This window comes from Myxocyprinus asiaticus, chromosome 40, assembly GCF_019703515.2.
Source record: "Myxocyprinus asiaticus isolate MX2 ecotype Aquarium Trade chromosome 40, UBuf_Myxa_2, whole genome shotgun sequence".
NCBI lineage: Eukaryota > Metazoa > Chordata > Actinopteri > Cypriniformes > Catostomidae > Myxocyprinus > Myxocyprinus asiaticus.
In genome coordinates this window covers 7,237,556-7,261,801 of record NC_059383.1, presented here as the reverse complement: position 1 = coordinate 7,261,801, position 24,246 = coordinate 7,237,556, and the positions used below count along the sequence as shown (strand labels likewise).

At 36.8% G+C, this 24,246-nt stretch overlaps 1 protein-coding gene across 2 annotated transcripts in view; it reads left to right on the top strand.

Annotated features, from left to right (window-relative positions):
* The window catches only part of LOC127430423 (serine/threonine-protein kinase 26-like), a 36,767-nt gene extending 15,390 nt beyond the window's left edge, over positions 1-21,377 (top strand). The window contains exons 3-12 of one of the 2 annotated variants that reach the window (XM_051680179.1): positions 6,073-6,129; positions 6,218-6,326; positions 7,469-7,626; positions 8,375-8,560; positions 10,818-10,963; positions 14,749-14,842; positions 15,246-15,308; positions 17,746-17,877; positions 18,533-18,669; positions 19,015-21,377. In XM_051680179.1, coding sequence (XP_051536139.1) covers positions 6,073-6,129; positions 6,218-6,326; positions 7,469-7,626; positions 8,375-8,560; positions 10,818-10,963; positions 14,749-14,842; positions 15,246-15,308; positions 17,746-17,877; positions 18,533-18,669; positions 19,015-19,030 — 1,098 coding nt within the window. In that variant the 3' untranslated portion in view covers positions 19,031-21,377. The remainder of the gene's footprint in view (positions 1-6,072; positions 6,130-6,217; positions 6,327-7,468; positions 7,627-8,374; positions 8,561-10,817; positions 10,964-14,748; positions 14,843-15,245; positions 15,309-17,745; positions 17,878-18,532; positions 18,670-19,014) is intronic. The other variant, XM_051680180.1, reaches the window with a different exon arrangement.
* Positions 21,378-24,246: the final 2,869 nt, after the last annotated feature.

The window sequence follows — 24,246 nt, the reverse complement described above, 5'->3', positions numbered from 1 at the left end:
GCGGTCAGCGCCTCTTCTATGAGTTGAGCGAATGTCCCGATCTAAGGGGGAGAGATTGAAACCGCACCCGGCTGATGCACACTCTGTCACGGGAATGCTCATCCCTCGAGCGCACACATTTAAAGCAGCTAGATTATAACGTGATGGCTCATGACTTTTTGAATCATAATATATGTGTCACTGTATGTTTCTTATTGTGAAGAAAATTGGCAATATGTGGCTTTATTAATAAGAGAGAGTTTGTATTTTTGTGAGTTAAAGATGGATTGAAGTGAACAGAAAGGTAGTGAGAGAGGGTAGTCTTCACCCCATTATACACTGCTACAAAATGCATTTTTGATTTGTTTTTATTTTGGCTTGTTTTCCAATATAAATATCTAAAACTCCTTTAAAACAACGTACATTTACATAAGCAGCTGTACTGCAGAAAAAAATAAAAATAAATTGTTATCTGAGAATGTTGAATCTAAAAAATAAAATTATTTTAAAATATCTAAAAATCCTTTAAAAAAAAAAAAAAAATGCATTCACCTTGGAAGCAGCATATAAAATAGTTTTAACGTTAATTGCGTTAATTCTTTTAAATTTTTTATTTTGTGTTGAATTTCCCAGCCCTAGACAAAACATAACATGAGTGTTTAGATGAGAGATTAATCTTTGATTTAATACTCACTTTATTGGAATGCTGTGAACATTTCTATAAGAAAAAATATAAACTTAGATTTAGGCGGGCTTAATTGGGTCACTTCCCCTAAACAACTTTTAAAGGGATAGTTCACACAAAAATGAAAATTGTCTCATGGTTTACTCACCCTCCTGGTATCCCTGATGTGTATGACTTTCTTTCTTCTGCAGAACATAAACGAAGATTTTTAAAAGAATATCTCAGCTCTGTTGGTCCTCACAATGCAAGTGAATGGGTGCCAAACATTTTAAGCTCCAAAATCCACATAAAGGGAGCATAAAAGGAACCTAAAAGACTCCAATGGTTAAATCCATGTATTCAGACACGATATGATAGGTGTGGGTGAGAAACAGATATTTAAGTCATTTTTTATCATAAACTCTCCTCCCTGCCCAGTAGGGGGCGATATGCAAGAAGAAAGTGCATCACCAAAAACAGAATTAGAATGTGAAAGTTAAAGTGGAGAATGACTGAGCAGGGAATAGAATTTATAGTAAAAAGGGCTTAAATATTGAACTGTTTCTGACCCACGCCTATCGTATCACTTCAGAAGACATGGATTAAACCACCAGAGTCGTCTGGAGTACTTCTTCATTGCCCTTATGTAGATTTTGGAGCATCAAAATTTTGGCACCCATTCACTTGCATTTTATGGATCTACAGCACTTCTAAAGCACTTATTCTTCTAAAAATAATTGTGTTCGGCAAAAGAAAGTCATACACATCTGGGATGGCATGAGGGTGAATAAATGATGAGAGAATTTCATTTTTGGTTGAACTATTCCTTTAATGCTCAAATAATAAATTAGTTTGAACAGAAGAATTAATGTAAGTGCTTTTATAAAATTATAGGCTTTACATTTCTGTCTTTTAAACCCTCCAAAAATGGGCCCCATTCAATTCCATTGTAAGTGCCTCACTACAACCTTGATTTTTGCTCCTTTTATTTTTTTAAAGAAAAGGAGGGGCAAGTCAGTTATATTTTTGTGGGAATCAACTTTGCCACAAATACTGTTGATTTAGCTTAACTTGTATTGACCCTGGAATATTCCACTAAATTAACAATACAAAGCGTTCAGTACATACAATGGTGGCCAAAAGTTTGGTATAATGTACAGATTTTGCTCTTATGGAAAGAAATTGGTACTTTTATTCACCAAAGTGGCATTCAACTGATCACAATGTATAGTGAGGACATTAATAACGTGAAAAATTACTATTACAATTTGAACTTCTTAAACTACTTCAAAGAGTTCTCATAAAAAAATCCTCTAAGTGCAGCAATGACAGCTTTGCAGATCCTTGACATTCTAGCTGTCAGTTTGTCCAGATACTCAGGTGACAGTTCACCCCACACTTCCTGTAGCACTTGCCATAGATGTGGCTGTCTTGTCGGGCACTTCTCACACACCTTACAGTCTAGCTGATCCCACAAAAGCTCAATGGGGTTAAGATCCAGAACACTCTTTTCCAATTATCTGTTGTCCAATGTCTGTGTTTCTTTGCCCACTCTAACCTTTTCTTTTTGATTTTCTGTTTCAAAAGTGTCTTTTTCTTTGCAATTCTTCCCATAAGGCCTGCACCCCTGAGTCTTCTCTTTACTGTTGTACATGAAACTGGTGTTGAGCGGGTAGAATTCAATGAAGCTGTCAGCTGAGGACATGCGAGGCGTCTATTTCTCAAACTAAACAAACAAACACAAAGACAATGTTAAGCTTCATTTAATGAACCAAATAGCTTTCAACTGTGTTTGATATAATGATAGTGATTTTCTAGTACCAATTTAGCATGATTACTCAAGGATAAGGTGTTGGAGTGATGGCTGCTGGAAATGGGGCCTGTCTAGATTTGATCAAAAATGACTTTTTTCAAATAGTGTTGGTGCTGTTTTTTTACATCAGTAATGTCCTGACTATACATTGTGATCAGTTGAATGCCACTTTGGTGAATTAAAGTACAAATTTCTTCCCGAAATGGCAAAATCTGTACATTATTCCAAACTTTTGGCCGCCAGTGTATATAATATGATAAAATAAGATAATATATGCTCTGTCCAACCGGAAAGTAAGCATCATCATTCTTGACCAATCAGAAAAATCCTCCAAGCTGCTGCAGCAGACTCAAGTTTCATGCTAACTGCTATTTTACCACTCTTTCTATGGTACACACTCACATTCTGAATCAGATGTGAGTAGTAGCACTTTGTTACCTTTTGAATGGAAACAAGGACAAAAGAGTGCTGAGGATATAATTTAATGGAGAGTTTGGAAGCCGACCGTCTGCTTGCTTGTAAAGAATTGATGCCACTGTGGTGACTCAGAGCCAAACCCTTTGTGCTATGTCACAAAACCTGTATTTCTGGAAGGCTGCCAGACAGAACATGTTCATAGATTTCATCTGGCCCATTTGTGAGTGTGTGTTGATGGTCAGTGTTTATTAAGGTTCTTATTATCCCCTGATAGGTGAGAAATATCTCTGGGTAACCGTAATGAACAGGGAACTACAACTTTTGCTAACTGTATTGACAAAGAATGCAAAGGTAGATTCTGTGGCATTCATGAGCATGTCTTCACACACAATCTTAATGCATTTTCTGTTGAACACAGCAAGGTAGCACTTAATTGCCTTAAAATAATGTAGCCAACATTTAAAAGATTACTGTATTATCTAAACACAACAAATAATAATTCCAGTGTGATTGGTTTAGAATAACTCCCTTAATGTAATTCATTTGAAACTCTGTGCACCTCAAGACATACTGTACAAGTGCTGCTAACTAATGTAAGTTGACATTACTCGAATTTGACAATGAAGTAATCAAACTTCAAAGATTTTTTTTTGCTTGAAATAAGTGTATAGAGTAGAGGTCTGCAACCCGACCCAGGCCCGACGGGTCAGTTTTTCAAGTAGGACTTCGGGTTCGGTTTGTAATGAATGAAAAAATAAACAGACTTACCGATCATGTTTTCATGCACGCGCTCTCACTCACAGACACGCGAATGGACGAGTTAGGGCCGTTCACGCAGAACGTGTTTTGCGAGCGTCTGTTCTGTTTTGTTTTCCTACGTAAACGCATGCTGGACGAATGTCTTTGACATTTGCACCACATCTCGCTTTATCTTCAGTGTCTCGTGCAGGACCGGCACATTTTAAACACCATGTCAAGTTAAAAAGAACTTCAAATTTAAAGACGCTGGCTACCACCCTTGGAGATCGCTAGTTCGAATCCTAGGGCGTGCTGAGTAAGTCCAGCCAGGTCTCCTAAGCAACCAAATTGGCCCGGTTGCTATGGAGGGTACAGTCACATGGGGTAACCTCCTCGTGATTGCTATAATGTGGTTCGTTCTCGGTGGGGCGTGTGGTGAGTTGAGCGTGGTTGCCGTGGTGGATGGCGTGAAGCCTCCACATGCGCTATGTCTCCGTGGCAACGTGCTCAACAAGCCACGTGATAAGATGCGCGAGTTGAGGATCTCAGACATGGCGGCAACTGGGATTCGTCCTCCGCCACCTGGACTGAGGCGAATCACTACGTGACCACGAGGACTTAAAAGCACATTGGGAATTGGCCATTCCAAATTGGGAGAAAAAGGGGAAAAATCACAAAAAAAAAAGAACTTCAAATTGTCAAAAACACATGTTCAGACACCTGCTCTGTTTCATTCTTTGCGCTGCATCTAGATATTTTTTTAGCACAGTTGTCAAAAAGATTCAACAATCTGAACAAGTTCAGGCTGCATAGAGGGGACTGTTGCAGTGTTTTATATTATTCCAGATTGTTCTGCACCAGGTGAAGTTTCAGTGCATAAATGTATGATGTTTACTGTTTCAGTACTGTTATGAATGTTGCCTATATGCTTATATAAAATACAGCCTATCGCAACAGTACTTGCTAGGGGAAGAAATTAGATAGTAAGCAATTTCGGGTTCGGGCTTAAAATTTGACGGTATCGCTCAGGCCGGGTAGGGTTGCCAGACAGAACCCTACGCTCTCGGGTACAGGTCGGGTTCGGGTTTCATTTTAAGGGCTGTGCAGACCTCTAGTATAGAGTACAAACTTCCTTTTGCTTTTTTTATTTTTTATTTGTCTGTTCTTCATAACAGTTTGAAAAGAATGATTTATGGTTGGCAAAATATAATTTTAAAGTAATGATTTATTTGGATATATTTCAGTTATAACATATGAACGAAATTCTCTCTCAGCTAATGGCACTGTACATTTTACAGGGAACTTTTTACTTTGGTACATTACAAAAATATATATATAAATATATGAACAATAGGGCTCAAGTTATGCATTGCATCAGAAACAGAAAATAAAATCAGTAACAGAAAATAAAATCAACACAACCAAATCTGAAGTAATCTTTAAAGTACAAATGAAAGATTGATATTAGGATTTTAAGAATCAGTACTGGAATAGTTATAATGGAGATCACAATTAATCAGAAAATCAATATATTTACCCAGTTAATCAGTGATGCACAGAAATAAATTCTTGGCAAAAAACTAAAACTTCTAGAGACACTGGGCTGAAAATGCTGGTTTTAAATTTGCATTGGTTTGGAATAACCATCAGTTTGTTTAAATGACAACTATGCAGGAAAAAGTGTTGTTATACATGTCAATGTAATAATGAATTTAAACATACACTATTTCAAAATATCTTGCTTTTTTGATACTATTATGATTTGCTGAAAACATAACACAATGACCTCAATAACAATCACAATAAGCACAGATCTGTACCCTAAAATGCATTTCATGAGTTGTCTCTCACTGTCTTTATAATGCATGAGGCAGATACATATGCGTGCATGCAGTCTGTTACAGTACGGGACACACTCTTTTTCTGTCAGTCTCCAAGAGTTTTAGCTTGGCATTTGCAAATATGCATTATAGTTTAGTATATAAATTGCCACGCATTTTGCGATCACATTACATTTGGACCGCAATAAGATTCTACAGTCTTCACTCATCTGTCTGGATTTCTTTGTGTGCATCTGATCATGCATCATACAGAGCACGTGCCCATGTCTCAACTGTACACTTGCCTTATTTCCAGCAAGATATCATCATCGGCCAACATTTACAGTTAATACGATTCAACCTGAGTAATTTCGCTTGCACAGTATTTTTTTATGCAAGTCAAAGATTATGTGCACATAAATCTAATTTTAATACCTCAAACAGACATTATATTTAACTAAGTATTTTAATAAAGTCATGCTGGTTATATAATAGTATAAGTGAGATTTTAGCTTGTTAAAGTAATTTAAGGTCCAAATTATGTGTCCATGTTAATGCAAATTCTCGCTTGTTCCTTTCATGAGAGAATAATTTTCCTAGCCCTGAGTTTATTAATCACCATTTCTATTGTTTTCATTTAGGGCAGCAAACTATGGATCATAATGGAATATCTGGGTGGAGGTTCAGCTCTGGACCTGGTAAGCACTTTAGTAATGTTTGTAAGTCTCCTGTCATATATCCTAAACCCTTAGCCTAAAGTGTGTGTCTGTGTGTGTGCATGCGCAGCTGAGAGCCGGACCCTTTGACGAATACCAGATCTCTACTATGCTGAAGGAGATTCTGAAAGGTTTGGACTACCTGCACTCGGAGAAGAAAATCCACAGGGACATAAAAGGTGTGTGTGCAGCACATTTACCTCTGTGTGAAGAATATTTGTGTCTGCGCGGGATGAGCGAGTGTGACTCCTTTGTTTTTCCACTGCCGTTTGTTTTTCCACTTGTTTGAACTGCGCAGGGTGAGGTAGATTCCAGCTGGCTAGTATACGAATCATTGCACAGATTGGTGTTTTGGCCTTCATTTTTCTTCAGTGGTTTTACCATCTTGAGTCTTTTTATGTCATTAAAATTTTTAATGATAAAATACATAATAAAATACAAATATTTTCAGAATTAAAATGTGGGACTTTATTCTAAATTTAGAATTTATTCCTCCAGTCCTAAAAGACAAGTTCAAGACTCAAGTTCAATTACAGGGTTTAGGATTTACAAATACAGCACTTCAGCATTACAACTTTTGTAATTTCTAAGTGTGGGGTTTGAGTTGTGTTTAACAATTCACTGACTATATTCATAGTAAAATATATGTTCTTGGACTACAATTAATAGAAAAATGAATCGGGGATTGCTTTTATGACTGTTGTGATCAACTAATTGTGAAAAAAGCATTCCATTTTCAATCTACTTCTGATGTGTCAAAGGTTTCTATTTACAACGAGTCTTTGCAGCGGTTCAGTATTCTGACCAATCACAGAAATGTTCATTGAGGGACAAGGGACTTTTATTTTGAAATGTCTGTGCTTCCAGCTCACACAAACCCAAAAGGGAAATAAAACATGCAGACTTACAATCATCTGTATTACAATAGAAACACTACAAAGTAAACATTGTGATATACGTAAGCTAATAAATGCTGATTAAGCAATAATTAATTAACCGTAGATCATCTTTTATCTATAGTAGATCGTCAATGATCGTTTGTCATAACTGTCCGCTATTCCGGTCATCCGGTATTATATAAAAACAGACTTTTTTTCCCTTTTCTCTAGGGTCACCATTAGTCAAAATCATTATGAATATTAACACAAATTTATGATGAAATTATATCTACTTAACAAAAAAAACAATTTAGAGCGCACATTTTTAAAGTAACAAATTGGTCCCTCAGAACTTAACAATGTTAGTACTTAAAGCTGTTGACTAAAGCTGAGACAGTTTGGTGTCTGGCTTTTTAAATCTTATTCATCTTATAAACTTGCAGCTGCCAATGTGCTGTTGTCTGAGTGTGGGGAGGTGAAACTGGCAGACTTTGGTGTGGCAGGACAGCTGACGGACACACAGATCAAAAGGGAGACGTTTGTGGGCACACCGTTCTGGATGGCTCCGGAAGTCATCCAACAGTCTGCCTATGACTCAAAGGTATATCACCTTTTCCTGAATCTACACACCCCGTTTCGTCTAACACTCTATACAGTCACTACAGCAGCCTGCAGGCTTGTTCATCATCCCATCTGTTTGAATAATCATGTTAAGAGAATCCCTTTCAGAATGCACTTTGCTTTATAGAGCAGCTTTATAGTCAAGCAGTATGATTAATAATGCTATAGAGCACAACAGTCTTAAAACAAGGTTTATTACTTATTAACTTTTAAAGACAGACCTACCGTGAGTTCTGAGGTTGTTAATCGATGGTATATACTTCTGTTGAAACCCTCAGTCTGCCTGGATTCGTGTTCGTGATGTACTGATTCACAACAGGGAGCTAGAGAGCTGCTAGAGCATGTGATGCGGAACCGGTGTGTTTGGTTGGTCTGAAAGTAAAATTCTCAACTTGGGTGTGCTGAAAATATGGTCTGGGCTGTATGGTTGATGTGAGCGCATTGCCCAACATGTTCATTTTATTCCGCTCATCCCATAATAATTACTACTTCAGAGCTGATAAGTGTGACTTCACAGGTTGACTTGAAAACAGCATAATTTCCTCAACAATAGCAGCCAGGTCTTAACTAACTTAACAAATATCTTGTGCTTTATTGACAAAATTATTTTATGTACAAGCATGCTCTGCTGTTTGCTCCTAAAATGTGTTTAGAAGCATGATTCATCATGACGAAGTCATTTTCTACTGCTGTGTTCAGTCTTGTAAGGTTGTTTATTTTGTTTTCAGGCTGATATTTGGTCTCTGGGGATCACTGCCATTGAGCTGGCAAAGGGCGAGCCCCCCAACTCAGACATGCACCCCATGAGGGTTCTCTTCCACATCCCAAAGAACACGCCACCCACCCTCAATGGAGACTTCTCCAAGATCTTCAAAGAGTTTGTGGACTCCTGTCTTAACAAAGACCCTGCGTTTGTAAGCACAAATGCATGCTTTCTAATATAGGTTTTTGATAGACAACAGTATTTTCGGGAAATAAGTATTGTTTTTTTGTCCATCATCTCAAAGGTCCTGCAACTTTTTACATAACGTATACGTAATTGATGTTGGCCGGTGAAACACACTGCACACCAAAACACATATGCTTACACACAAACAGATAAAAACATCAGTCATAGAGATGGTAGATGCGTTTTAAAAGTAGCCTATTCAGAGTATTTTGCCTTTACAAATTATTTTATGTTGCCAGTTTAAATATTATGTCCCATTAAAACATTATTGTTCTAACAAACAAACTGCTGTCAAACGTAACTCCTCACATGCATACAAAATGATGTTTCATCGCACTCATAGTAAAAACATTCAGCAACTGAACCGGATAATAGGTGCACAGCAAAGAGGGTTTCAGAAATCAGAAATGTTCACATATAGACAGTCGGTAACGTTGAATGAATAGATTACAACAGATTGTTTTACTCACAGACGAAAAGCTGTTTATTTGTTTACTGTATAGAGTTACATATGTTATGTACAGATGTGGATTATTTGTTGTGGGTTTGTTTGTTTTTTTGTGGGCAACACTTTACAATAAGGTTCCTTTTGTTATCATTAGTTAAAGGGATAATTCACCCAAAAATGAAAATTCTCTCATTATTTACTCACCCTCATGATATCCCAGGTGTGTATGACTTTCTTTCTTCAGCAGAACACATTTGAAGAAAAATAGAAACATATCTTAGCTCGGTAGGTCCTTAAAATGCAAGTGAATGGTGATCAGACCTTTTGAAGCTCCAAAAATCACAGACAGTCAGCATAAACCTCTTCCATATGACTCCAGTGGTTAAATTAATGTCTTCATGATCACTTTTGGTGTGAAAAAGATCAATATTTGAGTACTTTTGTACTGTAATCTACCGCTTCCGGTCAGCTTCATGAGAGGGTGGAGTTCACGCTGTGTCGCGCATTGCAGTGTTATGGACTTAATCTCATGTTCTTCTCTCGGTTGAGACGTCCAGGATAAGCACACAAATGCACCATTGTGAGTAAAGAAACAGATACAAATGCAGATCTAAACCAAAACCAGCTGAGCTACTGTACAGTGTTCCTCCTCACTCGTAAACAGCGCTGCTCTTCCGGGTGTGTCTCACATGCCAACACTATTACGTCACATGCGCATACCGCTGCTGATTGGAAGCAATGCTTTATAGTTAAAAAGCACTTAAATATTGAACTTTTTCACACCAAAAGCAATCGTATCACTTCTAATAAAGATCGCTTCTTCTAATAAAACAAACAAAATATTAAAAACTGTTACACACAATTAAAAGTTTAAAGCAGATGCTCTCGATTAAAAGAAGGCTAAAAACACAGTGGTATGATGCGGATTCCTGAAGGAATCTCCACAGGAGGGAATGTTGACGTGCGGTTGAGTGGCCGATGGGAAGTCAGGCGACTGCTCCTGGGTCCTAATGCTGCCGCATGAAACCTCTGTCAGTGTGGCTTATACACAGTGCAACTTTTTTGGGGGGGGAGGGGGGGGTTTCCCCGTTCAACGTGATTTTGACCAGGTGCGACTTTATTTCTGGAAAATGTAGTACATACAATGCACAAAATGACAAGCAGTGTGCAGATTTATCGGTTTGCCACACCTGCCAATAGTGAGTGAATTGAGAATTTACCACCTGTAAATATTTGTTACTTGCCATAACACTGCATTTAGCACAATTTTTATTTAAATATATACATTATATTTATTCCAATGACAATGAAATTTAGCTCTTTTTTTTTTTTTTTTTTTAACCTTGAAAATTCCTTGCAACAGTGATGAGCCAGTCTCTGTCCTGTTGAAATTGCACTTGTCACAAAAACACAAAGAGCCAAAGTGATTTTGACCCTTATTTTCATTTTGGTGGCTTAGTGCAAGGAGAATTTATTTTTTCATCCTAGAATAGATGAGCTTCTGATGGCACTTTTTTCTTCTAGATTGAAGTTGTTAGGCAACAAATATTTCTTGATTTGAATCGCTCATGTCACGTTGTTTATCATTCTAACAGTTATACTTAATACTTATGACGTTGCAGTTCCTAATAAAGTTACTGGAAACTGGTAGCAAATATTTGCTTGTGTTTGGTGCTTGGCTATTGTTCATTTTAGACCCTGGGCACAAGGCTATTACAGTTGTGTTTTTAGAATGATAAAGTTAATGAAATGTCAAATTGTCTGCTTTTCTCAGAGGCCAACGGCAAAGGAACTCTTGAAGCACAAGTTCATTGTTAAATATGCCAAGAAGACGTCCTACCTCACTGAGCTCATCGACAGGCTAAAGCGCTGGAAGGCTGAGGGCCACAGCGATGGAGAATCCAGCTCTGACTCTGACTCGTGAGCATACCACACACACACACACACACACTATTCAGGCAGGATTCGTTTTCAAAACAATGTTTTAGTTACAGTTTATAACACTGCACATCTGTGATTCATGTACTGATTCCAACAGGACTGAGGTCTCTGTAGTTTTTATGGCCTATTGTCTGAACGTGGGCATTACAGAAGGTCACGTGCTCTGGATGCGTGCATTACAAAACAGGAAAAGCTTGAAGGATGACTCAGGGCCTGAAATTCGGTGCAGGATTGCGGGTATTGCACACAATTTTAATCGTTCCCACAAGTTCCACGTTCATAATGTGGGAAATTCCCACACACTTTTATTCACTTTACAGTGCAGCTGCAAATTAGTAAAACAAAATCAAATCAATAAACTTGTTTTTGTATCAAACTGTATTTCCAGATACATATCTTTCCCTATCTCTCACGTGCAGCTGTCATCAGCGTGTAGAGGAAGCGCTTTGTTGCATAGTTATTGAACTTAAGATGTTACAGATGTATAAACCTTTCTAAACCTGTTAAATCGACATACAGTGGTGTTATACCATGTCTCCGTAAGTGAGTGATGCAATAAAACTATATACTTCCTGTTATAGTCAACAAAGCTGTTAACATTGCAAGCGTGTGACGTTGGAGCGATCTATAGTTTTGACGCCTTTCACATCTTGGCGCTCCATCATTAGTCATAATGCAGCCCATTTAACAAAGGCAGAAATAGCACAAATGTTTTGTGTTATGTAACAGCTGCATGGTGAACAGACATTTAAACACCTGTTACATCTCTCATCTCCATCTCTCTAGAGTTCCATCCAGGGTCGGAAATTAACGGGGGCTCTGGGCAAAAATGCTCCTGAAATTCAAAATATGGGGGCACAAAATGCCCCCGCAAAGAGTTCCTGTTGTTTTATTAATAACATCTGATGTAGTTCAGAATACATGCATCTTGATCTTTATTTTTATATTCACTGAACATTATTTGTTTCGTGCCATCCGTTGTGCAGATTTTGCCGAGTCAGTGGCTGATGCTCGCACCATAAACGCGCACAGACGGGCACTCCACATTTCTTGCTCCGCATCAGTTTGGTGTCATGCTCACATGCTAAATTATGTGACTGTTCTGACCATTTATTCAAAATATACTGTCCTAGTGAGTAACACTGTTGCTCCCTGTATGATAGCCTACTCGGCTCATCTCACTTATGCATCTTTCTGTTTGAAAAGCCTCCTTACCAGCTAGAAGCCAAAGTTGTGGGAGGGATGAATGTTTTCTATTTATTAAGTTAATCAGGTCTGAGAAAACCCTAAATATTATGTAACCAAATGCTACAATATAGTTAATAACATTAACAAAAATAATATCTGGATGTGTTAAATGGCCATGATGATAAATAAAATGTTATTAATGATACAATAATAATTTTACATTAACCACTTTTAGTGTATGAATCAATTCACTGAATAATGTTGATTGTTAAATGTTTATTTTTGCATTGTTTTATTCAACTGGCATGGAGTTGCTATGTTTTTTTTTTTATTAGCTCCTCATTCCAAATCTGGAGAAATGCTGTCATCTCCTCCTCTGTGTCTGTGCATTAGTTTTGAAGGCTATGTTAATTTTATAGCCAAAATAGTTGGAAAAGTTTTGTTTCAGTAACAATGCACATTATGCAATGTGTTCAGATCATGCAATTTTGTAATTATTGAAACATGCCATTTTTCAAATTGAATTGTTTAAAGTATTTGACAAAAGGATGACAGAGTCATTTTATAAGGTTAGAAAAACTTGCCCTAGTACAGGTAAAAAATTAAAATAAAAATGCCCCTGGAAATCAATTACAGGGGGCAAATATTGCCACTTAATGGAAAACTTGATTTTTGACTCTGGTTCCACCTGACCTATACAGGAATTGAGAAAAGTAGCCCCCCTGTGAGGTTTGTTGTAACATTTTGGATGTTTTAGTGTTACTAAACGTTTATTCCCCCTAAAAATCTGTAACTCTGCAATAATACGAAAATCTATGATCACCCACTGGAGCTCTGGTTGCAGCGCTAGACTGCTTTGGTGACTTCTCTCAGCTGTGGCTGTGAATAATTGGTTTGACCCAGTGAATGAATACGCTCCTTCACTAAACCAGTCGTTGACTTGAGTCTGAACGGGACAAATCAGTCATCTCATTCATGAACGAGCAAGTATCAGCATCTGCAGACCGACTGAAGGAGAGGAGGAATGTTGTTTAGTTTGGTAATCTTGTTTAACAAGGAGAGAAAGAGGCTGAATAAATTGTAAAATTGACTGATGACATAACATTGACTCCAGGACGTAATTGAATCACTTAGTATTGTAAGGCTAATATTGTTGTCTTTTTGTATAGTCATGCACAGCAGTTCACAAAATGATAGATATGCTTTGTTGTCATTTGTGGGGAATAATGCTTATTATGCTTAAACACTCTGCTGAACTCTCTTAGTAGACATGCAGATTTTAATAAAGTATAATTAGACTTGTTTCGGTCATGAACGATTTTGTGCTTTATCAATAGTGTAATGACTCACTCAAAATACATAAAAGATGTTCATTTGTTGCCATCTACTGATTAAGATGTGATTTACAAAAATTGTCACTGAACGAATCATTGAATGAATCTGAACGAATCTTTTTGGTGAACGAATTCCATTAATCACAAGCTAATGACAGAGACAGAAACAATCTAAATTTAATCCACTTCACTAAATATATGTGACATTCATATATTTGTAGTAATAGGTTTTTGTGGTGTTTCATTTAACTTGAATCCAATGAAGTTGTGAAATGATTGATTCATATTTATAATTTTTGTTATTAAATGAAGGACAAAAAAGGAATAATTGGGACGGATGAAACATGTTGCCAATAAATAGACAGTTATAATATATTCTTTATTGTTATTTTTTACAACTTTATGAATGTTTATAATAGAAAATGACAGTATTCTGAATCAATTTTAGCAGGCTAGTTTTAAAAAACACCATCTATGCAAAAGAGTGTAATGCATTAAATGTGCACATCTTGGTGTCATTGGGAACTGTGCGCCCCTAACACTAGTATGCATTTTTTGGAAACAAAGCAGAAATCATAAGAACAAAATGATTTAAACCAAATAGGGCGAATGAAAATCAGCATCATTAAATATTAAAGCATTGAAAAAAGGGACTGCATCAATATTTAATTGAAGACTAGCAAGCAACTTTTACCACCCTCTTAAAACACATTTTACACAACCTTCTTTCCATGCCTCAAATGTTTAATGTTTCTGAGAAATGCTTTGCTTTGGATTGGATAATAATTACCTGTGACGTATAAAAATACAGGCAGTATCTCCTCCCAGGTATCAATTAGATTAGATGAATCACGTTACGACGAGTCCCCTAACAATCCCAAGAAATGTTTTCTGTTCTTTTTTCTTAATTATGTTGACATTTAAAATGTTTTGAAAGGGATTCTTTGTTGCAATCCAGCCAGCTTAATTGTACAGTTGATAGATGGGGTTTTAGTGTGCATAATTTCTGATTTATGACAACATGAAATCAATATTGAACTTTATATTGACAATATTGATTTTACTTTTTAATAAAAGCTCTCTGGTCTTATTGTGCATGATTCGTCAGTGCAGTTTATTTTAAATGAATATGTATGTTCATAATCTTCCAATTCGAATGTAAAATCTCAACAAAACTGTCATGAAATATTACCAATTTTTACAACATTGATGGCTAACTGATGGTGTCTGTATGTCTAATAGGGAGCCCAGCGGTAGGGACAATGACTCGTCTCCTGAATGGTCCTTCACCACCGTTCGCAAGAAGAAGCCAGACAAGAAGCAGTCCAATGGAATGGTGTGTTCTGACTGGATGATGGTTTCAACATTCTTGATTGACTGATTTAAAACTGGTTGTTAGTGTTAGTTTACACAAATATGAAAATCCTGTTTACTCACCCTGATGTTGTTCTAAATCAGTATGACTTAGTTTCTACTGCAAAACACACTAGGAGATGTTTGGAAGAATGAAAGACAGACAGCCTCACCATTCGTTTCTAATGCATTTTTGTTTCCATCCAAAGAATTTGAAGGGGGACGGAGGCATTTTTCCTAACATCTCATTTGTTTCATGGAAGATTGTCATACGAGATTGGAACAACATTAGAGTAAATGATGATGATGATGATGATGATGCGTTTGTTGCAGTGAACTGAGTGGTCACTAACCAGTACTTGTGTTCCTCAATCTTCTTCCTTCAGGATGAAGAAGTGCAGAAGAAGTCTGTCAGCTTAACCACAGTCATGATTCCTGTTTTCTCCGAGGTAGGAGGTCTTGGTTGCTCATATTGTCCAGTTAGGCAAATAAAGTGCTACAGTGGTGTCTCAGAAGTAAAAATGACATGGAGAAATTGATTGTTAGTAATAAGACAGACCGACCATGAGCTCTGAGGAAAAGCGATGGTGTATGCTTCTGTAAAAGCCACAAGTCAGTGAGATTTCAACTTTCAAAGAAGATGGAGTTGGCACAGATACAGGAATTCAGATATCCTTGACTGATTTGATGGGTTTATTTGGGGACCTGCATGTAACTCATTCCAGCCAGCTTGTGCTACTGACGTGAATCATTATGCTACTGAAATTAACTCCTGGTACGGCTTTTTGTGGGGAGGTAAGTGATCAGATGTAAAGATTTTTACACTGGGAGCAGGCAGCATTGGGAGCAGGCAGCACTGCGACAGAATAAGGGGCTGTTCAAAATAGGACACATTAATGCGTCGGTTTGCTCTGTTTTTAATTGTTTTTCTGAGTAAACATGAGCTGGTCTGTGGCTGTTACATCACATCTTGCAAGGTTTCTTTAAGTGTCATATACCATGAGCGTTGCATTTTAAGAAACCATGCCGAGCAACATTCCCTCTTATCTGTGCACTTCTGATGTTTTGACACATACGAACATGTACAGCAAATCAGATATGCATCAAAATATCAGATCTGTGCATTAGACTTTGCTGTGTAAATGGAGCCTAATAGATCTGCTGCTGTCTATTACGTTGTTAAAGGGATAGTTCACCCAAAAATGAATATTCTCTCATTTACTCACCCTCATGCCATCCCAGATGTGTCTGACTTTCTTTCTTCTGCTGAACACAAATGAAAATTTTTGAAAAACAATAAAAAAATCAGCTCTGTAGGTCCATGCAATGCAAGTGAATGGGGACCAAACCTTTAAAGCTCCAAATACCACAAAGGCAGCATAAAATTAATCTATGTATCTCCTTTTTCACTTGAACATAGTCTCCTTAGCGTTCATGATTTCAAGCTCGATTACGCTTCCTAGCGCTATCTTGCGCTCTGTTCTTTAAAAGGAGTTACAGTTTTGTCTGTTCTTACCTAAAATCAATTGGATTGCTTCTGAAGACATTGATTTAACCACTGAACTTTTTTATTGATATGTTCTTTGATTACTTATGACAGTATACCTAAATAATTTCTTTTAAAAAAAGAAACGTTAACTTAATTGAGAAACACTTGAAGTCAACATGCCATTGTTTTTTCCGCTCAGGTGGCTGAAGGCTCCACCCAATAGAAATAGGTTCGAGACTCTGTACTCATTTCCATTCTGTTGTATTTGATCTACAGTTGAAGTCAGAAGTTTACATACACCTTATCCAAATACATTTAAACTCAGTTTTTCACAATTCTTGACATTTAATCATAGAAAACGTTCCCTGTCTTAGGTCAGTTAGGATCACTACTTTATTTTAAGCATGTGAAATGTCAGAATAATAGTAGAGAGAATGATTTATTTTTTATTGCTTTTATTCTTTCATCATATTCTCAGTGGGTCAGAAGTTTACATACACCTTGTTAGTATTTGGTAGCATTGCTTTTAAATTGTTTAACTTGGGTCAAACATTTTGGGTAGCCTCCCACAATTTTCTCACAATAAGCTGCTGGAATTTTAGCCCATTCCTCCAGACAGAACTGGTGTAACTGAGTCAGGTTTGTAGGCCTCCTTACTCGTACATGCTTTTTCAGTTCTGCCCACAAATTTTCTATTGGATTGAGGTCAGGGCTTTGTGATGGCCACTCCAATACCTTGACTTTGTTGTCCTTAAGCCATTTTGCCACAACTTTGGAGGTATGCTTGAGGTCATTGTCCATTTGGAAGACCCATTTTTGACCGAGCTTTAACATAATGGCTGATGTCTTGAGATGTTGCTTTAATATAGCCACATAATTTTTCTTTCTCATGATGCCATCTATTTTGTCAAGTGTACCAGTCCCTTCTGCAGCAAAGCACCCCCACATCATGATGCTGCCACCCCCATGCTTCACGGTTGGGATGGTGTTCTTCGGCTTGCAAGCCTCACCCTTTTTCCTCCAAACATATTGATGGTCATTGTTTGTTTTTTTTTTATCAGACCAGAGGAAATATTTCCAAAAATATATTTTTCCCCATTTGCACTTGCAAATTGTAGTCTGCCTTTTTTATGGTGGTTTTGGAGCAGTGGCTTCTTCCCTTCTGAGCAGCTTTTCAGGTTATGTCGATATAGGACTCGTTTTAATGTGGATATAGATACTTGTCTACCTGTTTCCTACAGCATCTTCACAAGGTCCTTTGCTGTTGTTCTTGGACTGATTTGCACTTTTCGCACCAAACTATGTTCATCTCTAGGAGACAGAATGCGTCTCCTTCCTGAGTGGTATGATGGCTGCATGGTCAATGGTGTTTATACATGCTACTGTTGTTTGTACAGATGAACGTGGTACCTTCATGCATTTGGAAATTGCTCCCAAGGATGAATCAGACTTGTGGAGGTCCACAATTGTTTTGGCTAATTTCTTTAGATTTTCCCATGATGTCAAGCAAAGAGGCACTGAGTTTGAAGGTAGGCCTTAAAATACATCCACAGGTACACCTCCAATTCAGTAGACCTAGGCTTGACATCATTTTCTGGAATTTTCCAATCTGCTTAAAGGCACAGTTAACTTGGTGTATGTAAAGTTCTGACCCATTGGAATTGTGATAAAGTGAAACAATCTGTCTGTAAACAATTGTTGGAAAAATGACTTGTGTCTTGCACAAAGTAGATGTCCTAAATGACTTGCTAATATTAAATATGTGGAGTGGTTAAAAAATTTGTTTTAATGACTTCAACCTAAATGTATGTAAACTTATGTCAACTGTAGCTGTTGACAGATTGACAAGCTCAGTGGTTTGGACTGTAGGCCAGTGATGGATTGTTTTGATAGATTCAATAATATGGAAAGAAAACTAACAATATATTGACTTTTTAAAGGCACTTTTGTGCAATTTCTATTCAGTGTTTTTATCTGTGACAGTAATGTTGTCTCAGTTGTGGGGCATTTCTCAGCAAATATTGATTTGAGATTAATTGTGATTATTTTGATTATTTAATTGCCAATTAATATAACTTTTAATCAACTGACAGTACTAATAATTATGTTCATTGTTCTCTATAGTCACAAACATTAAAACAAAATTGCTGACTTTTGCTGAGTATATGTGACTGTTGTTTTTAGCTGAAATCACAGCACAGAGATGAAGAGATGTCGAGAGGAGTGATCGAGGAGCTGGAGAAGAGCCTGTACATGGCTGAGGACCTCTGCCCTGGTGTCACAGACAGGATGATCAGCCACATCCTGGAGAGGGTGCAGAGGTCAGACTGACATAACACACAACATAAACCATTTTCATGTTTCAACCATGTAGAGATCTTTAAAGAAAACAATTCTGTCATTATTTACAAACTTAATATCATTCTGAACTAGTAGGACTTCTGTCTTCCATTGAACACAAAGACAGAAAGGTGCTTGATAGAAATTGGGGAGTATTAGAAGACAATCAATGCTACACAGTACACGAATCATACCATATATAATAAAATAAATATAGTAAATTGAATAAGAATTTACACAATAAACACCATTAGCAACACTACACAGGATGAGTGAATGATTTGTGTTAGAACTACCCCTTTTTACATGCTGCTCTGTCTCTACAGGTTCTCTGTGAGTTAGTGCAGAACTGCGATGGGTCAGTCCGAGCACAACACCCTGAAGGACACGAGCGAGGGTCAGGTCTCCTGATCACTGCACCTTAACACACTCACTTTGTTTCTTCCACACTCAAACACACTCTCACATGTACAACAAATGGAGAAATGTCAAGTTGCACACACTATCTCATAACCAAAAGGAATTTTAGTGTTTCTCCCAAAGAATGAATATATATATATATATATATATATATATATATATATATATATATATATATATAGTGTGTTCAGTTGTATTTATATCATTTTGCCATGTGCTTTTATATTAGTCTTCAGCTGGTGCCCAAGGATGCGTGCGTTACTGTTATTTTACTCCATATTTTACTTTGAAAAGCACAAAATGTCCCTACTGGTTAAATAGTCTTTTTTTTTTGTTCTTTTTTTTTTTTTGCTTCATTTAACTATACATTTGATATCCCAATCCATTAACTTTTTTGTTTTAAAATTTAAACTATGATCAATAATATTTATGTGTGGGAGATTAACAGTGTCTGTATGTTTGTATTGGTTTGGGATTTCTCTTATTGCGCTTTACACACTGTTACCTGTAGCATTACAGAACTGCTGTATGGAAAAAAAAAAAATGCATATCATATCAGTCAAACAAAAAGAAATACCTCAGATTAAGCAATCATTTTAAAGCAGAACAGCTTGTGGCTCAGTGAAAATCCAGTTTCATTTAAACTGCTGGGAAAATGGGAGAGGAATTTTGCTGTGCAAAAGCTACCTCCACCTCTGATCCATAACATTAGGAATATTTCAGTTTGTTTTTTTTTTTTTTTTTTTTTTTTTTGAGTAGGTAATTCGTTTTGAAAGTTCTTGACCTTTTATAAGAAGGATACTATGAAAGCCTGTTTTTGTCACATGAAAATATTTTTGCTTTTATAAGTTATAATTATGAGATACTAAATCATATTCGTGAGATAAAGTCATAATTGTTAGATTATCCTAATTTTGAGATACTTTTATCTCATTATAACCTACTATCTCGTAATGTGTGTCATATTTGACTTAGTATCTCATAAGTATGCCTTATCTCATAATTATGACTTTCAGTTTCATAATTTTGATGAGTTTTTATCTCATAGTTATGATTTAGTATCTCATAATTATGACAGTTATGGAAATTATATCATTATGAGATACTTAATCATTATGAGAGTCAGAATTGAGATTGTCAGTTATGAGAGAATTTTGAGTAAGAATTTTATTGTTTTGACTTTATATCAATGAATTAGTTTTGTAATCATGACTTTCAAGTCAATATTATGAGATAGAAAATCAATTATATCTCATAATTTTGACTTTTTTTAATCTCACAATTATGACATAGTATCTCAAAATTATGATTTTCCAAATCATGATTTTTTTTTTTTTTCTCTCCAATGGGCAGAAATGGGCTTCCAAAAGATACAGGACTGTCAGGATAAGATGCTGTCTAGCATTGGTCGTAAAATATATTGCCCTTCATTTCTCAGTGATGCCCACTTTGACAGTGTCTTGTTTTGGAGCTAATATTTTTATATTTAAAAGTAGAGTCACTGTATTCTTGAAGGAAATATGCACTTGCACACACTTTGTATTGGGGGGGGGGCGGGGGGGTCTAATTTGTGTTTTCAAAGCTCTCTTTCTGTGCAGACATTCCACTTACTTTGAGTAGATCTCAAAGAAACATGCTTCTCTAGCCACTGGGGAAATTTTTACATGCAAACAAATGCAGTTAAGCTACCCTAAATTACCCCAAAATGACAGCGAGTGCTTCAAGCTCACATTAAGGGGCAATATAGAAACTTGGCTTTCAAGCGCTATAAAACTGTTTTCTTTGGACAGGTTCTTTGTTTTATGTTTTATATAGTTTTCTATGATGAGGGATATACTTTATATTTTTTTTTTTTTTTTTTTGGCCAAGCTTTTAACGGGTGCCATCACTGGTATGGTGGTGATGTCATATGTGCTCCAGTTGGCTGTAAGAGACTATGCCAACAGTACATCCCATTGTGCCTAAAGTTCACTTCTTAATGTAAATGTGATGTCTCCTCAAATAGCTTTAAAACGAACACATGTTGCCAGCCTGCTGGAAGATTTTAGAGCAATAAAGGTGTTTAGTACATTTTTATATTTCTTTATAGAAATGTAGATGCAGAAACTAGGTTTTGTAAATTTCTTCTTCAGAGCTTTTGTAAATTAAGATTGCCACACAAATCTTTCAATGTTGTATCATATATGCTGTCCTTTTTTTTTTCTTATTTGACTTCAACTGTTACAAATTAGTTTTTGTTTGGTGTGGCAAATAAAGATGTAAATTATGACCGTTGAATGTGATTGTATGCTGTTTTCCCATGATAGAAAATTTCCACTTATTGCACACATTCACTGTTAATTAACTATACATTTAAAATGATGAAATCACACAATATGGTCCAATAGAGTATATTTATTTTGAGTGGATTTATTATTCATTCTTACAGTTTTATGTGTTTAAATATTGTAACTCAAGATACTCCAGGATATATTTTCTGGTTCAGTAGTTAAAATAATGTTGGAAGATGTTCTGAAAGGTATGGATGGGCATTAACACTTATTTTCATTTTGATCAGATACCAAGTACTATTAAAAATATATATATATATATATATTTATTATTAAAATCAGTATTGTATACAAGGATGTGAGAATTCAACATAAGTACTGAAAGTATCAATACTTAAGGGTCTATTCACCCATCCCTACTGAAAGGTAGATACACCTATGCATCCTAGAGGAGTTTTTTTTTTTTTTTTGTATGTATAATTTGCAACCAATAATCCTAAAGATTACTAATGGGATCGAATAAGTATCATGTAAGGCCACATCCACACTAATCCGATTTCATTTGAAATGCATTAACCTTTCATCCACTAGAACAGTTTCTCCACCAAAAACAGCATTTCAGAAATGCTCTCTGTTACTTTATACTTAAGACAACGACGAGGTTAAGAAATTAAGAACAGAGTTTTCAAATGAAAACGGATTAATATGGATGTGGCCTTACAGAGTCCTTGTTGGTTTCAAATTACAATAGAAATTCCAATAGCAATCCTGAACTTTCCATTACGATGTTTTGAAGATGAGAGGTGCAGAATTACTGTATGTTAACAAATCTTTCTAGAATATAATAGCACAATTTATCTATGGCTCAAAGAGGCCTCAAAGTTAGGAATATTCACATGACACAAATTTATTCTAGGATTTATTATTAGGATGTTCAGCGGCGTTCATGATGAGCAAAATCAGCGTACTCGTGTAATATAATGTTAAACTTTTTTTATTCTGTACTCTGAATAAAATGTATTCTGAACTGATTTACTGTTGCATATTCCACTATTACAAATGTCTGTCTGGTGATTTGAAAAATGGCAAAGATTGTTCTGACTGTTCATGTAGAAGAAATATATGTCCAGTAAGGCAAGTAGTTGACAAAGCTAGACCCTTCATCATCATGGTTGTCTTGTTGGCAAACCTGTACCCACATTTACACCACAAAACACAACCGTCTCTTCAAACCAAACCATATTTTATGTATTATGATTAACAAAGTAATGCTAGTATAACATTTAAAGACAAACTAAAAATGTGTATATGAAAAAAATCACTTACAATGGAACTCTATGGTGCAACCATTGTACGCTTGCCCTATATTATACTAACATTATTCTGTAAGTGCTTAACATATTTTTTGCTGAAATTATGCCCTGAGTTAATTGACAGCATGCCACAGATGTTGTTTACAGAGCATAGCATGTATTAACCCAGGAATATTACTTAATATGGCTTTTGCCTTTTCAAAATGGCTGCAGGTGCAACTGTTTGGCAGTTCAAAATGGAATACTGGCTGAATACTGCCAAAGTCTTTCTAGCAAGTCAGTCCACTGGCAGCTATCTTTGGAATGTTCCCTGGCAGCTATTTCCAGTCATGCCAGTGCAGCTCCTATCTACTTGAATGGGGGAACATCAAAATTGGTTGGTCAAGATTACAATCACAGAACATATTTCAAATCAGCAATCAAATCTGACAACACTGGTATCATAAATTGTGCTGCTTTACCTCATTACGCTAAAAAAACAACATTTTCCAGGCTTGTATAGCTAATACAATTTTTGATTGTCTCTTTTACCTGTAAGATGGGACTTCCGTTCTACATCCGTTGACCATTGGACGCTTAGAGCTCCTTGGTTGGGTGTTCTAATTTCTCCCATTCATTTTAATAGAAGTGGCTCGTCTCTGATACTGCACAGTATACTGTTTACTGCCTACTATTTTTTAAATATAGTGAGTGAAATACTAACCATTTCACAATTAACATTTCAAACAGCAGTATGCTACATTATCACATGACCTCACTAAGTTTGTCACAGGATATTTGAAAATATGGTTGTTTTGCATGTTCAATCCAATTTCGAGTTAAAAATGTCTTAAAATTTGGCAGTCCAAAGTTTGTAATGTGATTCACCTAAGAGTTGGCACCCACTGTTGTGCTCTTTAGGCATCAGTTTTTAGATCTCAGGACTTTGGTTCAGCTTTGGCAGCTGTAGCAGAGGACATGCTGTCTTTGTCTTCATCTAGCTGCAAGCTTCCAGAGGAAATTTGCATGTGTGCCAGAGGAGCAGAATGCACCAATCTGCTGAGCCCGGGGCAGTAGAACGAACATGCCACGTCCGAGTCCGAGTCACTGTGGCTGAGTTCTGTCTTACTGCCCTTTGCTGGTTGATCCGGCAGTGGAGGTGAATGCAGCGGCAGGGTGGTGGACCGTGATGGGCCTTGCCGATGAGACAGGTAAGGGTAGTGACCAAGAGGGCGAAACTCAGCAGCTGGCTGACACGACTGGCTGTATGAACGGCGGGGAAGGCCCGTTTGGTAGCTGCTGTCGTCGCTGAAGTCTGCCCGATCTCGGTCTGCGAAGCTAGCCACTGGCCCCACAAAATAAAACCCTGGTGCCAACCCCAATGCAGGAGGCCAGGCTAGCCCACCATACAGGGAGCCAGAAGAGGATTCACAGAAGCTTGAAGAGCGGATGGCATCATTCAAGAAGCAAGCTTGCAACGGTGGGTTAAGTCGATGTGCTTGGTAGCTGCAATTCAACAACAAGAATGGTGTGCCAGAGTGATCCAGAGACCATGAGGTACTCAGTGGGCACACGG